Consider the following 13,830-nt stretch of genomic DNA (forward strand, 5'->3'; position numbering starts at 1 on the left):
CATGACCCAGCAATTCCACTCCTAGGTGTATACTCAAGAGAAGTGACAACATGTGTTCACACCAAGACTTGTGCATGAGCATTATTCATAACAGCACACAAGTGGAAACAAGCCATTGACTGATGAACGGACACACAAAATATGCTCTGTCCTTACAGTGACGTGCTGAACCATACTGTGACTTGGTGAACTTTGGAGACATCATGTTAAGTGAAAGAAGCCAAACACAGAAGGCTTCCATTTATATGAAATGCCCAGAATAGGCAAATGCATAGAGATAGAAAGTAGATTGCTGGTAACTAGAGGTTAGGTGTGGGCTGGGGAGGGGAGTGCAAATGGGTACCTGGTTTTTTTTGGGGTGGTCAAAATGCTCTGGGACTAGATAGTAGTGATGGTTGTAGGACCTTTTGAATCTACTGAAAACCACTGCTGTGTCCACTTGAAAATGGTGAATTTCATGGAATATAAATTATATCTCAATAATAATAATAATAATAATAATGATAATAGCAATGTTCATGATGATGAGTTCTAGCACCACCCTCCAAACTGAAGTCCCTGGAAACCAGCTTACCTGAGAAACTCCCCAGCATGGTTACAGTGTTATCTGCACCATCAAATACTTCCAGGGAGTCCCAGTTCTGCTCTGTGACAAAACTGATGACTTGGATCTGGGAAGGCAGAGGATTGAATTGTTGGTTAGGCAGCCTGCGTCCCTCCCTCCTTCTCTGCTTTCCCTTTCTGCCCTTCCCATAGTTAATTCAAATTTGTTGAGCATCTACTCTGGGCCTAACACTATGCTAGTCCCTTCCAATAAAAGTAAGATGCAGCCCCAACTCCAAGGAGCTCGTTGTCCAGTGGGGAAGACAGATGTGGAAAACAATGATTAGAAGACAGTGGGATATTTTGCAAAGTAGAGAATGGGGAAAAGAAATTCCAGGAAGTGGGAAGACAGTCTCACTGTCTCCTCATCTCTGGAACATTCCTCGGGTTTCTCCACTTTCCTGCCTTGATTGCATCAGATGTCCTGCAGCAATGAGCCCATAACCCACTCCTGCCCGGATCTGTCTGCTGGAGTCCCAGTTTGCTGCCTCTCCGTTGGCTTTGCAGGCTCCTGACCCTCTTCCATGCCTTGGCACCAATGCTGGGGACTCCCTTTGCCTGGCTTTTACCCCTGGGTACCAGTTATGCCCCCAGTTCAGCTTCTACAGCTCAGGCTGTGCGAGGTTCCCTAGGTGTGTGCCTGGCAGTTCTCTGTGCTTCAGCTGTGCTGGGAGCTTTTCTCTTCCTTCTCATCAGCACTGCCTCCCTTCTAACCCTCAAAATCTTAAGAAAATCTTTAGCCATTTGAGAAACAACTTCTATGAATCCTTCCCACACTTCAGATTCCAGCTCCAGGCCCATTCCTTCTTTTAGCCTCCCCTCCTGGCCAGGGCCAAGCGATGTCCACCTCTCCTCCTTCCTGGATTACCCAACTCCCACCGCATGCCCCTGAAGCTCTTGGGGTCTGGAACCTACTGTGTTTTCTGCTTGGGGGCCACATCTCCATATTTGGACTGAGTCTCCTTAGCCACAGGGCCAGGTACAGGGCTGATGTGTCTCTTCCTGGCTTACCCTGACTCAGGCCTTGGCACCAGCCAGCATCTGTGGTCGGCCACCTGTGAGCAGTTACCTGTGAGCAGACGGCCACCTGCCGGACCGAGGCACCTCCTTGCCCCTACCTGGATGCCAGCGCCTTCAGGGACCACGATCTTCCACACACAGTTGAGGCTGTTGAGGTATGGCTCTGGGAAGCCGGGGGACAGGATGGTGCCCCTGCGCTCCGTGAGGTTGCCTCCACACGGCACTGGGAGGAGAGGCCGTCGGGTCAGAGGCTTTGTGGCCTCCCGTGGGAGCCTCCCCAAGCAGACTCCTCCCTCAGGGCCCCCAGCCTCTGTTTGTCCTCCTCCCCATGGGAGTGTCTCCCTAATGTCCCCAGTCCTGCCTTCTCCATGGCCTCTCCCCATGCAACTCTCTTTGGGGCCCTGGGCTCCGCTCCTCTCTCCACATGTGCCCCCTTCCCAGTACCCCGGCTGTCTTCCACACAGCCCACAGCGCCGGGGACTGGAGCTGACTGGAACACCCCACCTCAGCCATGCGGTGGGAAGCGGCCGCTGTGTGCCGTGGGGCATCGCTGGGGCTGACTGCCTCCCCTAGAGGGAAAGGACTACGTACCGCCCCCCGCACCCCCAACGCCCGGGTCCTGGTTACTCACCCACGCACGTGGGCGCTGAGACATTCCACTGGGCCAAGGCCCCAGGCACAGGGAGGCACTCGATCTCTGGCGACCCCTGCAGGGCATAGCCGGAGTTGCATTCGAAGCGGACGATGGCCCCCACCGAGAAGTCACTCCCCAGCCTCTTGCCATAGCGGGGTTCCGGCACAGAGCTGCACTGCGTGGCGCTGGTTCGGGGAACCGCTGTGGGGGACAAGGGCACTGAGGGGAGGACTCACCCCCCAGAAACGCCCAGGGACAGACATACAACGGGTCTGGAATAAAGACCGTCTGGATGAAACCCTGAGAGGCTCTGGAAGCTCTCCCGTAGGGAAGGGCTCGAGGGCTAACTAGGAAGATGCCTGTTACACTGAAGCATGGTTGGACACACAGAGCTACAGCACAGCTCCTGGAAAGCATGGGAGGTAGAGCCGTGGACCTCCCACAGACCTTAGGCCCAGTTTTGTTCTTTGCTTTCCCAATGACGCCCCTCACTCAGCAGGGTCCCACTTTCCCTAGCAAGGAGAATGGGCCTTCCTCCTCCACCTTCTCAGGGCCTTCACCCTGCCTCTGTCCTGTTTTCCCCATGTGCCTTAAGATCCTGCCTGGGGCCCTGCCCTCCATGACCCCCGTCTTCTCTCCCTCCTGCCGCCCACAATGGTGATGGGCCCGGGATGGCCTCCCCTCTGGCAGGATCACCCCTGCAGAGAAACACAGCTCATCCTGGGCAGAATCGAAAGAACAGGACCATGCTTAGAACCTGGGCCCTACAGAAGTGGATGTTCTCCTGGGCAAGTGGAGGTTGGGGCCTGGGGGTGAAAGCCAGGGTGCTCCAAACTGCCTTTCTGGGCCGGTAAGGAAGGGGACTAACACCGACTGGCTGGCTGGTACCAGCTAGTTCCTGAAGCCTCTTTGCATCCTATCAGTGAGGCATTGCGATTGCCCTCTTCTCACAGGTGAGCAAACAGGCTCTGAGGCCTGGCGTAGCTGGAGCCTAGCTCCAAGGTGGGGAGGTGGGATTCAAATCCATGTCCACGGCACTTCAAAGCCTGTGTTTTCCCCGCACCTTTACTGTGCCTGGCAGACAAAGCCAAGCTCCAGGGGAGTCTAGGTAAGACGCCTGGGCTGGTCTCTTCAGTGCCATCTGGACCATGCCAGACAATGGGTGGGGTGGGGAAGGGGAAAAAATTAGCTTCCCTTGTCTGATTTCCTTCCTCATTTAACACAGAACTTGTCTAAGAAATGTCTGCTGAGTAAGTGAATGTATAAAATTCAACTGAATTTCAAGGAATTGCCCTACAAACTAGTAACTGCCCCCAAACACCCTAAGACTAGAGGTCAAAGATCCCTGTTCCTTCGATCACGAGTCCCTTAAGAACCGAGATCACCTTCCTACCTCCGGCGTCCATGTCCTCCATACCTTGGTAGACAAAGTGGAAGCCTCTGGCTGGTGCGAGGCCTTTGGCACTGAACTTAATAAGAACTTGATTGGAGGTGGCCAAGGGCAATGATTCTCCTGCCGAGATAAGGGGCGAGGAGGAGAGAACAGTGAGTCCAGCAGGTTGGTCCAGAAGATAAAATCCAGGCCAGGAAGGATTTCATGCAGCAATTCCTAGCAATTCCTTCCAGTACCCCATGCAGCAATTCCTTCCACATTCCAGGCCTTCCTGAAATGAAATCTTACACTTTTTACTGCGCTTTACAATTTAAAGTTTCTAGAAAGCTTTTCATCCACAGTCTTAACTTGACCTGTGGTCATGGTGAGGTTGGCATGACAGAGTTGAGTACCCTCATTTAATAAAGAAAGAAAGAGAGGCCCAGAAAGATTAAATGACCTGTGCCGGAAAGGAGAAGGCTGCTAAGGATGTGTGGAGCGAGAGGGATGGAGAGAGTGGCTGTTACTAAGCCGACTGACTGGTGGTTTACTTGGAAAACTGACATGAATCTGCATTTTTAAAAATAGCATTGGCTTCTGGGAAGGAGGATGATGTGATCATCTGGGAGCAACTGGTCTTTCCCAGACACTCTCCCACCACCCTGTCGATAACCAGAGCGATGGTGTAATTTATTGCTCATACTGGAAAACTTCTGAGTCAAAGAAAGTGCTATCAATAGTTACGGTAGGACTGTCCCAGGCAAACCAGGATGTACTATTGCCTGCCAATAACACACAAACTGGGGGGAAGCTGCATGGCCACAGGAAACCAGGGTAGGCTGACAGCCTTTGTAGCAGAAGACAAAGGTGCATCTTCTGCTTGGTGTGGTACAGATAGGCCAGGGGAGAGACAGCACCAACGAGACCTGTAGCCAATTAGTGTAGTCGCCATCCTGGGGAAGCCCAGGGAGAACATGGGTGGAGGCAGCAGCATGGCCACTCTGCCTGCTGGCCCCCTGCAGACTTAGGGACCCCTGGGAAGGGCTGCTGACCCCAGACCCCATTCTCAGGAGGGAAACAGTGATTACAGAGAACCAGTAATCACTCCACTACAGTGAGGGCTAGAGTTAGGACCCACAAGGGAGCTACTGGGAGGTCCACCTGTACTTCCAGGAAGCTCAAGTGATGCCACCAACACGGGAGCAGAGAGCCTTTTGCAAAACAGGCTTAGATGTACATGTGACCCAGAGGACTCAGCCTGGCTAGGAGTCATTGCCCCAGCTAACAGTTATTGCCCCAGCTAACAGTCATTGCCCCAGCTAACATGTAGCTGCCAAAGCAGAAAGAAACTCATGAAGACAAAGCTTCCCTTTGTTATCACTGCCATCTCCAACTCCTCCTCCAGATGGATGTGAGCAGAGTGAAACTCAGCTTTTCTCTTTGGCCTGACAGATGTGGATAAGGACCCTAGTGAGCTCTCACAGAACCCATGTCAACTTCAGCCCTGAAGGCACATGGGCCTCCATCTTCGAGAGAGAGCAATTAGTAAAATCACTGGACATAAGAAAAAATGTTAAAGTTTTGAGGAAGGAGATCACTCTGAGAGGTCAAAGCAAATGCTTTATTTGAACCACAATAAAGAACAGGCAAAACTCTCAGCAGATGTTCAGTCATGGTTGTCATGAGATTAAATCTAGCATTGCATCTGTGAAGTCAGAGGATGAAGGATCTGAGATCAATAGAGATGAGAATGCTAGTGCAAGCAGCTGGATTCCACAGAAACTGAACAGTGAAGTGGAGATGAAATTTTGGAAATTCTCTCAGAATCCACAGAAAAAGTATAAAGAGATTAAAATAACGAGAGAAATGACAAGTGACATGAAAGATGAAAAAAAAATCCATATGCATATATCAGGAATTCCAGAAAGAGAAGACAGAGAAATTGAAGGAGAAAAAAAATCACTTAAGGCAGGGTGCGGTAGCTCACATCTGTAATCCCAACACTTTGGGAGGCCGAGGTGGGCGGATCACCTGAGGTCAGGAGTTTGTGACCAGCCTGACCGACGTGGTGAAAATCCATCTCTATTAAACATATAAAAATTAGCCGGGTGTGGTGTAGCACAACTGGAGTCTCAGCTACTTGGAAGGCTGAGGCAGGAGAATCGCTTGAGCCTGGGAGGCAGAGGTTACAGTGAGCTGAGATCGCACCACTGCACTCCAGCCTGGGCGACAGAGTGAGACTCTGTCTCCCCCGCACACACAAAAAAATCATTTAAGAAAGAAGACACTTTTCCTAAGATGTGAGGTTCAGACTGAAGTATCTGCCAAGTGCAAGATAGAATTAGTGAGAAGAGACTTCCACCACAACACATCCTAGTGGGCTTTTTCATTAACAACAAAAAAGAAAATCATATAGACAGAAAAGCACAGGTTATGTACAAGGACAAAGAATCACGCTGGACTCCAATTTGTCTGTAACAGTAAATGGTGGAATAATTACTGTAGTTTTGAAAGATAAAGTTTGACCCATAATTTGATTTGCAATCAAGTTGTTATTTATATCTATGTCAAAAGGAAAGCATTCTCATATATGCATGGTGACAGAAAGTACTGCAGTTATAAGCCCTACTGAAAAACAAAAAAACAAAAAAACAAAAAAACGAAAAAACAAATCCAAAACTAAAGTAGGGAATTCAGGAACCAGCACGGATAAATACAACCAGAAAAGTATAATGAGCTAACAAAACAAAATGAGCTAACAAAACAAAATGCAAATGCAAAAATTTGCTCTTGGGGAAGAAGTCCACAATTTAAAAAATAACCACTATAACATTAATATAAAAGTCCAAATATATCAAGAAGAACTTGAAAATTTAGAGATGGGTCAGGTATGTATGGAAAAGCGAGGAAGCAAAATAAAAACAACACAAACAAAAGCACAGAAAGAACAATACAAGATGACAGATGTCAGACCAAGTAATTCACTTGTAAAATAAATGAGTCAACTTCCTCTTAAAAGAAAAAGAGTTGGAGAAAATGAGAGAAGATATGTCAGGAAAACAGATGCAAAAATTGCTAGAAATACAAGAAGACAACAAAATATCATAATTGTAATGGGAAATACTTTCATGCAACATTCACAATCATTGATACATCAAATAGAAAAACAAAATGAAGACTGTTGAGTAGCAGTCCTTTAGCTTTTTCTCCCCCAGCACAACTCAGGGACAGGGACTTAGTGCACTCCCATCAGTACCAATGGCTCGTTACAGTGTTTCTCCGAATGAGGAATAAGGGACTCTCTGAATACACTGAAATTGACACCTACAGGTTTTTTTTTTCTTTTTCTTTTGAGATGGAGTCTCGCTCTGTTGCCCAGGCTGGAGTGCAATGGCGCAATCTTGGCTCACTGCTACCTCTGCCTCCCAGGTTCAAGTGATTTTCCTGCCTCAGCCTCCCCAGTGGCTGGGATTACAGGCACCCACCACCATGCCCAGTGAATTTTTGTAGTTTTAGTAGAGATGGGGTTTCACTGTAATCCCAGCACTGTGGGAGGCTGAGGCAGGTGGATCACTTGAAGTCAGGAGTTTGATATCTACAGGTCTTATACATCTCTCTCTCTCTCTCTCTTTCTCTCACTCTCTCTTCTTCCTCCCCCAACTTTTTTTTTTTTTTTTTTGAGACGGAGTCTCGCTCTGTCACCCAGGCTGGAGTGCAGTGGCCGGATCTCAGCTCACTGCAAACTCCGCTTCCCGGGTTTATGCTATTCTCCTGCCTCAGCTTCCCAAGTAGCTGGGACTACAGGCGCCCGCCACCTCGCCTGGCTAGTTTTTTGTATTTTTTTAGTAGAGACGGGGTTTCACCATGTTAGCCAGGATGGTCTCAATCTCCTGACCTCGTGATCCGCCCGTCTTGGCCTCCCAAAGTGCTGGGATTCTCCCCTACCTTCTCCTTCCTTCTTTCCCTTCCCTTCCCTTCCTGTTTCTATTGGTCCTATACACTTATATCTATATCCATATTTATATCTATGTCTTAAATGTAGACCTCTCTATCTCTCTTTACTTGATCCTTACTATACCTCTAAATCTATAGCTATACATCTATCTATCTATCTATCTATCTATCTATCTATCTATCTATCTATCTGTTTTGAAAAGGCATCCTACTCCAGGAGTTCCTGATTTACACTCTTGGTTGGGTGTGTATGTGTGAGGTGGTGGTTACAAAAAAATCATTTGGTTGAGAATCACTGATACAATAGATTTGAATAACAAAATTGAGTAAGACTGATTTAATGGCAATTACAAATCTCATTTACTCCTAACACTATAGGAAGTAGGATTCTTTCTCTTTGCATTTTACAGAGGAGGAAACTGAAGCTCAGAGAGGTCAAGTATTGTGCCCTAAGTCATCTAGAAAGCAAACAGGAGAGCTAAGAAAAGAGTGTGATTGTACAGCCTCAGCTCATTCGTCCTGCTTCTCTACCTTACAGAGAATACACATCCTTCTTAGATATTTAGAAAACTAAAAAAAAGGTCCTTGGCTACTGAGAGGACCTCAATTAATCCTCAAAGAAGAAATGGTACAGGCCACATTCTCTCACTACATGGAAATAAAAATATAAATTAACACAAAAGTTTAATTCATCAAGAACAAAATCCATATTCTTAGGGGAAAAGGAAAGACATTCTTAGCCAACTCTTGGGCAAAAAGAGTAAACAACACCATGACGAGCTATTTAAAAAGTAATTATGATGAACATAGTACATAACAAAATTTACAGCATGAAGCCAAAACTATGCTTGGAGGTAAATAATCGCTGTAAACATGTTCCTTATTACGCAGAGAAGATAATGAACAGAGCTCTCAATTCAAGCAGTTAGAACAAGAACAAAATAATCAGAAGAAAAATATGAGGAAGGACATGATGAAATAAAGGCAGAGATTAATCAAAAAATAACAACAAACTCTGCAGAATAATTGATAAATTGCGGCAATAAAAATTTAAAAAAAACAAACAAAAAAACACAAAATACCTGGTACAGCCAAGGAAAAAGGGGATGATGAATGCACGATGCAGCATAACAAAGGCAGGAATATCACCGCTAATACAAAGCAGGGTAAACATCACCGTAGTACATTATATAAATTGTGGTACTAAATGTAAAGGAAATTATGAAATGGATTTTTTTACTAAAAGCTAAAATATCAACATTGATATTAGAGTAATATACCTGAATAGACCAATAACTGTGAAAAAAAAAAATAAAAGAAAAGCCACTGAAAAGGAGGAGATAAAATAATGAGACAAATTTATTTGCAGATGATATTACTTCTTGCCTAGAGGAGCCAGGAGAATTAGTTGGCAGTGAAAGCAGTATTATGAAGAGTCCAATGACTTTATGAAACAAATATGCCAAAAACGCCAGTCTTTGAATATACTAGCAAAGACCAGCTAGAAAACATAACGGGGGAAAAAAGACCCATTTACAACAGCAACAAAAATCTCCATGAAATATCTAGGAATAAAGTTAACAAAAAATGAATACTGCCTAAATAAAAATTATAGCATCGTTCCAAGGGCTACAGAAGATAAACAAATGGAGAGACATGTTGTATTCCTGGATGGGAAGAAGAGTTAATATTATAAACATGTGAGTTCACCCTAATTTAACGTGTAAGTTTTATTAAATCTCAGTCAAGATTTTGATGCAATGTTTTAAACTTGACAAAATATTTCTAAATTTAATTTGGAGGCAAAAGTAAGCAACAACAGCCAATAAAAATTCAAAAAAAAAAGGATGACTCTGGGGACTTATAATACCATGTGTTTAAAATTATTATATAGTAAACACTATTATAATGTTACAATAATTAAAACTGAAAAAGGAATAAATAGACATTTAGAAGAAATGGATAAAAAGTCTAGGAACAGACACTTCATAAATATTTAGTATATGTAAATTTGGCATTTTGAAAATTCTGCTAGGACAACTGATTAACTATATTTGAAAGAATATGGTTAGATTCCCTATATCAAATAATAAATCAAAATAAATTCCAAAGGTATTAAAGCAGTGTGATGAAACTAAGAAGTGAAAGAAAACACAGAGGAATATTTATTTGACCAGCATAAAAGCAAAGGAGAAAACTATAAAAGAAAATATTGATAGATTTGATAGCATGAGAAATTTACATATTCTGACATTAAAGCACCCTGACGAAAATTATATAGCAAAAGACAAGCTGGAGAGGAGGGCTTTTCATAGCATATTATGTATATATTTATATAGGTTAAAATATGGAGCTCTGCTCAATAAAGAAAATAAGTGCTTATAGAAAAATCGACACAAATTCACAATAAATTCACAAATAAAAAATGCACAGGCCAATAAACACATATAAAAATTTAACCTAACTAGTAATAAAACAAGGCAAATTAGAAAATGAGATACCATTTTTCACTTTTCAAACTGATGACGCTTTTGTTTTTTTAATTACCTGGTTTTTGTAAGAATAAAACATGCCCTCTTGTTGGTGATCAAACTGACAAGATCTTTCTAGAGGGATATTTGATAATCTGCACAAAAAGCCTTAAAGATCTCACATATCCTTTACACTGACAATTCCACTTCTAGATATTCTAAAGTGACAGAAATGTATATAAAGATGTATGTACAATACATTGCATTACTATTCATAAGCACAAAACATTACAATCTAAATGTTCAATAATACGGAATTCGTTACATAAATTTTAACTAATTGTATGAGATATTACTATGTGGCACTTAAAAATCCTAGCCTAGAAGAAAAAAATGACAGAGAAAAGCTCGCAGTGAATATTTCAATAAAATATGTATATTGGTTTGTTGAATAAAATATGTAAACATCGAAGTAGATACAGAGACCGGAAGGAAATCCACTACATCTTGTCAGTGGCTCTTTCGGGGTAGTCTTTATTTTGATTCTGTATGCAATTATTTTGTTTTGTCACTGTTTTCTATGATGAAAATGCAATACATTTATAACAAGAAAAAAGTTCCATTTGAATACGAACCAACAGAAGGCTACACCACAAGGGGGCGTTGCAGACACAGCCTGGGTGAGGGCAGCTGCTGAAGGCCCCGCTAGTTGGAGCTCTCAGGAGCTGGCCGCTGCGTTGTAGACAGCACCAGAGCACCACACGCATGCAGAGCCCTAGGGTTCCACCTGCGGCCATGGGGTGCTTCTAGAGCCTCCTTCCTTTAGCCAGCCGTGATGCCCCCAGCCCATAACCGTCCCCACCCTGGCCGAGCCCCGATACCTGTGTGGGAGCCCGAGAGGGAGCTGAGGAGCCGCGAGTGCTGGCTGTGGCCGTCGTGAACCTCCACCACATCGTTGAGGGCCGTGTGAAAGAAGGCGAACTGGCCAAACACCACTGTGGAGGAGACGCGGTGTGGGGACTGGGCAGGCGCGCTGGGGGCAGGAGAGGGGATCTCGGGGTCTAGGGGTCCAAGCCAGGAGGAAGGCAGCCCTGGGGAAGTTGTTGGTTCCTGGGCTGTGGCTTGCTGCACTGGTTAGTGCAGCCGCACAGTCTGGCAGTGGCCAGACACCCGGCACAGGGAGGGCACAGGGAGGGCACAGGGAGGCGGGGAGCTGGGAAGGCCGGGCTGCGCTTCACAAGGGTCAAGACAACACCCGCTGCACTCAAAGGTCAGGCGGGTAGAGGCGAAACGGAACCAAGTTTGTTCCTTTCCCAGATAGCAGCTGCAGCAGCTACTGGAGGCCATCACAGGGCTTTTGGTACCATCCCTCATTCTCCATGTGATGTCACGACTCCACATTCAGGCGTCCCAAGGCCAGTTAGTCAGTGTCATTGAGTTGAAAACTGTACACAGAGATCTGTAGTGAGTGCTGTGAGCTCCTCATTACTGGGGGGATTCAAGCACAAACTGCGTGCCCACCTATCAAGGATTCTGCTCTGGACAGCCTTTCAGGACTTTTCTAACTGTGATCCTGCAGGTCTGAGGCTCCTGCCACCTCAGTATATTGGGGAGTGTGTGTACATGTACATAAGTGTCCTGGTTCTGGGGAAGGAGTGGGTGTACTGATGGCTGGAGCTATGGGTAGAGATGAGACTGGGAATTTATAGAAGACAGAGAACATGTCTCTCTCATCTCTGCAACTCCAGGACCCAGCAGAGTGCATGGCCCCCAGTGGGTGCTTACTAAATGTTTGGTGAATGCCTCAAGCATCAGGCCTTGCTCTGTGCTTGCCCCTCCTGTCTTGGGGAATAAGGAGTTAGCTCTCTGCAGGCTGCTCCCTCCCTCCTGCTTCTCCCCTAGATGGTTGGGACGTGTTGATGTCCTTTGCCACACCCAACATCAATGGTGTTTAGACATGGTTGTTAGTCCTCCTACAAAGAGGAGATCCAGGAAGAAAGAAGCCAGCCTGGTCACCTGGTTGCCCTTCATCTTTCCGAATGCCTCCAGGGCTGGCGGGATTCTTGAATGTCCCCACTGCCAACAAGGTAATGAGCTTGGTTTTTTCTGCCCACATCTCTTGGAATCTGGAAGTTTCTCTGTCTTCCCAGGGCACTGGCCTGTTTTTCACTTTTTTTTTGCTTGTTCTACCAATAGCTTCTGGATCAGGCTTTGGTTCTCAGCTGGTACACCAGAATGATGTGGCTCCTGGTCTCCCTCACCTGCACTTTCAAGCCCAGCTCCATCCCATTCCTTTCCTCCCTCCTGCTCCTTGGCCACTCACCCTGGGTTCCTAACAGGTCTAGATCTGCGGCACCTCCCTTAGGACTTGGGCCATACTGGGTAGCTCCCTGGGGCACCTTGCCTTCCCTCTGTCTTGGCCAGTTTCTCACCAACCCTGTCCCCTTGGTTCTGGCGGGGCTTACTTATGCCCTTCTGCCCTCTGTGTCAGGAATGTATTCTACAGCCCGTTTTAGAACGTCAACACTCAGCTGTCCTTTTTGGGAGACTGTTCTGCAGTTCCCACAATGGGGCTGCATAATTGGGAGGAGTCTGAGGAATTGTCCATTCTGGAATGAGGGTGAGGAGCCAGAAAACATATGAACAACAACAACCCAAACCCATACCATAGTCCTTGGGCACAGTAACAAAATACAAGCAGATCTGTCCACTGGTGTAGTTCTGGGGGTAGTTGGGGGACAAGACCACTCCGTCCGAACCCACATACTGTCCCCCACAGGGGGCTGAAAGAGAAAGAAATAGAGAGTCAGGTGACCTTGTGGGCCTCTTACCAGTGACCATCCTTTGTTCTGCTCCAGCCTGAGCTTCTGACCCCAGTAGGGCTGCCCTGAGGTGGGCGGCCCCTAGCTTGGAGAAGGGAAGTCCTGTGGACCCTGCCCTGCCCAAGGACATGCACCCCTGGCCTGGCATGTGGCCTGAAACTTGCCCTGGAGCTACCGAGGGCCCTCTTGGGCAGGTGTCAGTTCTTGCCCTCTACCTATTAACCCTGGCATTAGTCCCTGAAGTCACAGCCTTAGGGAGCATATTAGGAACTTCCTCTGCTTACACGTGGGGCTAGAAATGATCTGCTGCCCCTGGCTGACATCTGACCTGGAGAATGAGTGTCAGCATGAGCAGGGAGCTGAAGCTTCCCTGGACTAACCCCATGGGGAGCGGCCAGGCCATGTGACCCAGCCACCTTCTGTTCCCCTCCACCATGCCCATTTTCCACAAAGGGCGGGTCTGAGCCTGCCTCTCTTACCATGACAAAGGGGTACCCTTTGCTTTTCAATGGGTGGTCACCAAGCTCTTAAAGCCCTGCTACTCATTCCTATCCCTCTTGTCAGGACCCCCATGGTTCACCCAGACCCACCTGGAATCAGCGCACTCTGCAGGCCTTACTTCGATATAACTGATCTCTCAGTGATTTTCCCTAGGCCTAGGAACTAGTCCAGGGGCCACCTTTAAACGACTTCTCCCTGGTGTGAGCCCCCTGATGTGGCATGTCTGGAGGCCTCTGTTGAGGGCATGAGCAACTATGTGAATGGGGGTGGGGATACCATGTGATCTGAGATGACACCTTGACAGGAACTGCACACCTAGTGAATTATAAGCCACTTCTGTACACATCCACAGCAAACCCAGGTGTGCCAGGCTTGGAGGAGCCAGCCTTGAGGACCATGCCCCCTTCCTTTCCCTAGCCCACAGCGCCTTCTGCCCCTGGCATGCCCTCAGTT

General features: G+C 46.6%; 1 protein-coding gene across 7 annotated transcripts in view; it reads right to left on the bottom strand.

Annotated features, from left to right (window-relative positions):
- Window positions 1–13,830, bottom strand: part of CSMD2 (CUB and Sushi multiple domains 2) — a 649,640-nt gene that overhangs the window by 111,222 nt on the left and 524,588 nt on the right. For all 7 annotated transcript variants that reach the window (XM_021939191.2, XM_021939203.2, XM_031666818.1 and 4 more), the window contains 6 exons: window positions 12,721–12,837; window positions 10,936–11,049; window positions 3,675–3,770; window positions 2,255–2,458; window positions 1,722–1,846; window positions 575–671 (listed from right to left, as the gene is read on the bottom strand). In XM_021939191.2, the coding sequence (XP_021794883.2) occupies window positions 575–671; window positions 1,722–1,846; window positions 2,255–2,458; window positions 3,675–3,770; window positions 10,936–11,049; window positions 12,721–12,837 (753 nt within the window). The remainder of the gene's footprint in view (window positions 1–574; window positions 672–1,721; window positions 1,847–2,254; window positions 2,459–3,674; window positions 3,771–10,935; window positions 11,050–12,720; window positions 12,838–13,830) is intronic.

This window comes from Papio anubis, chromosome 1 (assembly GCF_008728515.1).
Source record: "Papio anubis isolate 15944 chromosome 1, Panubis1.0, whole genome shotgun sequence".
Lineage (NCBI taxonomy): Eukaryota > Metazoa > Chordata > Mammalia > Primates > Cercopithecidae > Papio > Papio anubis.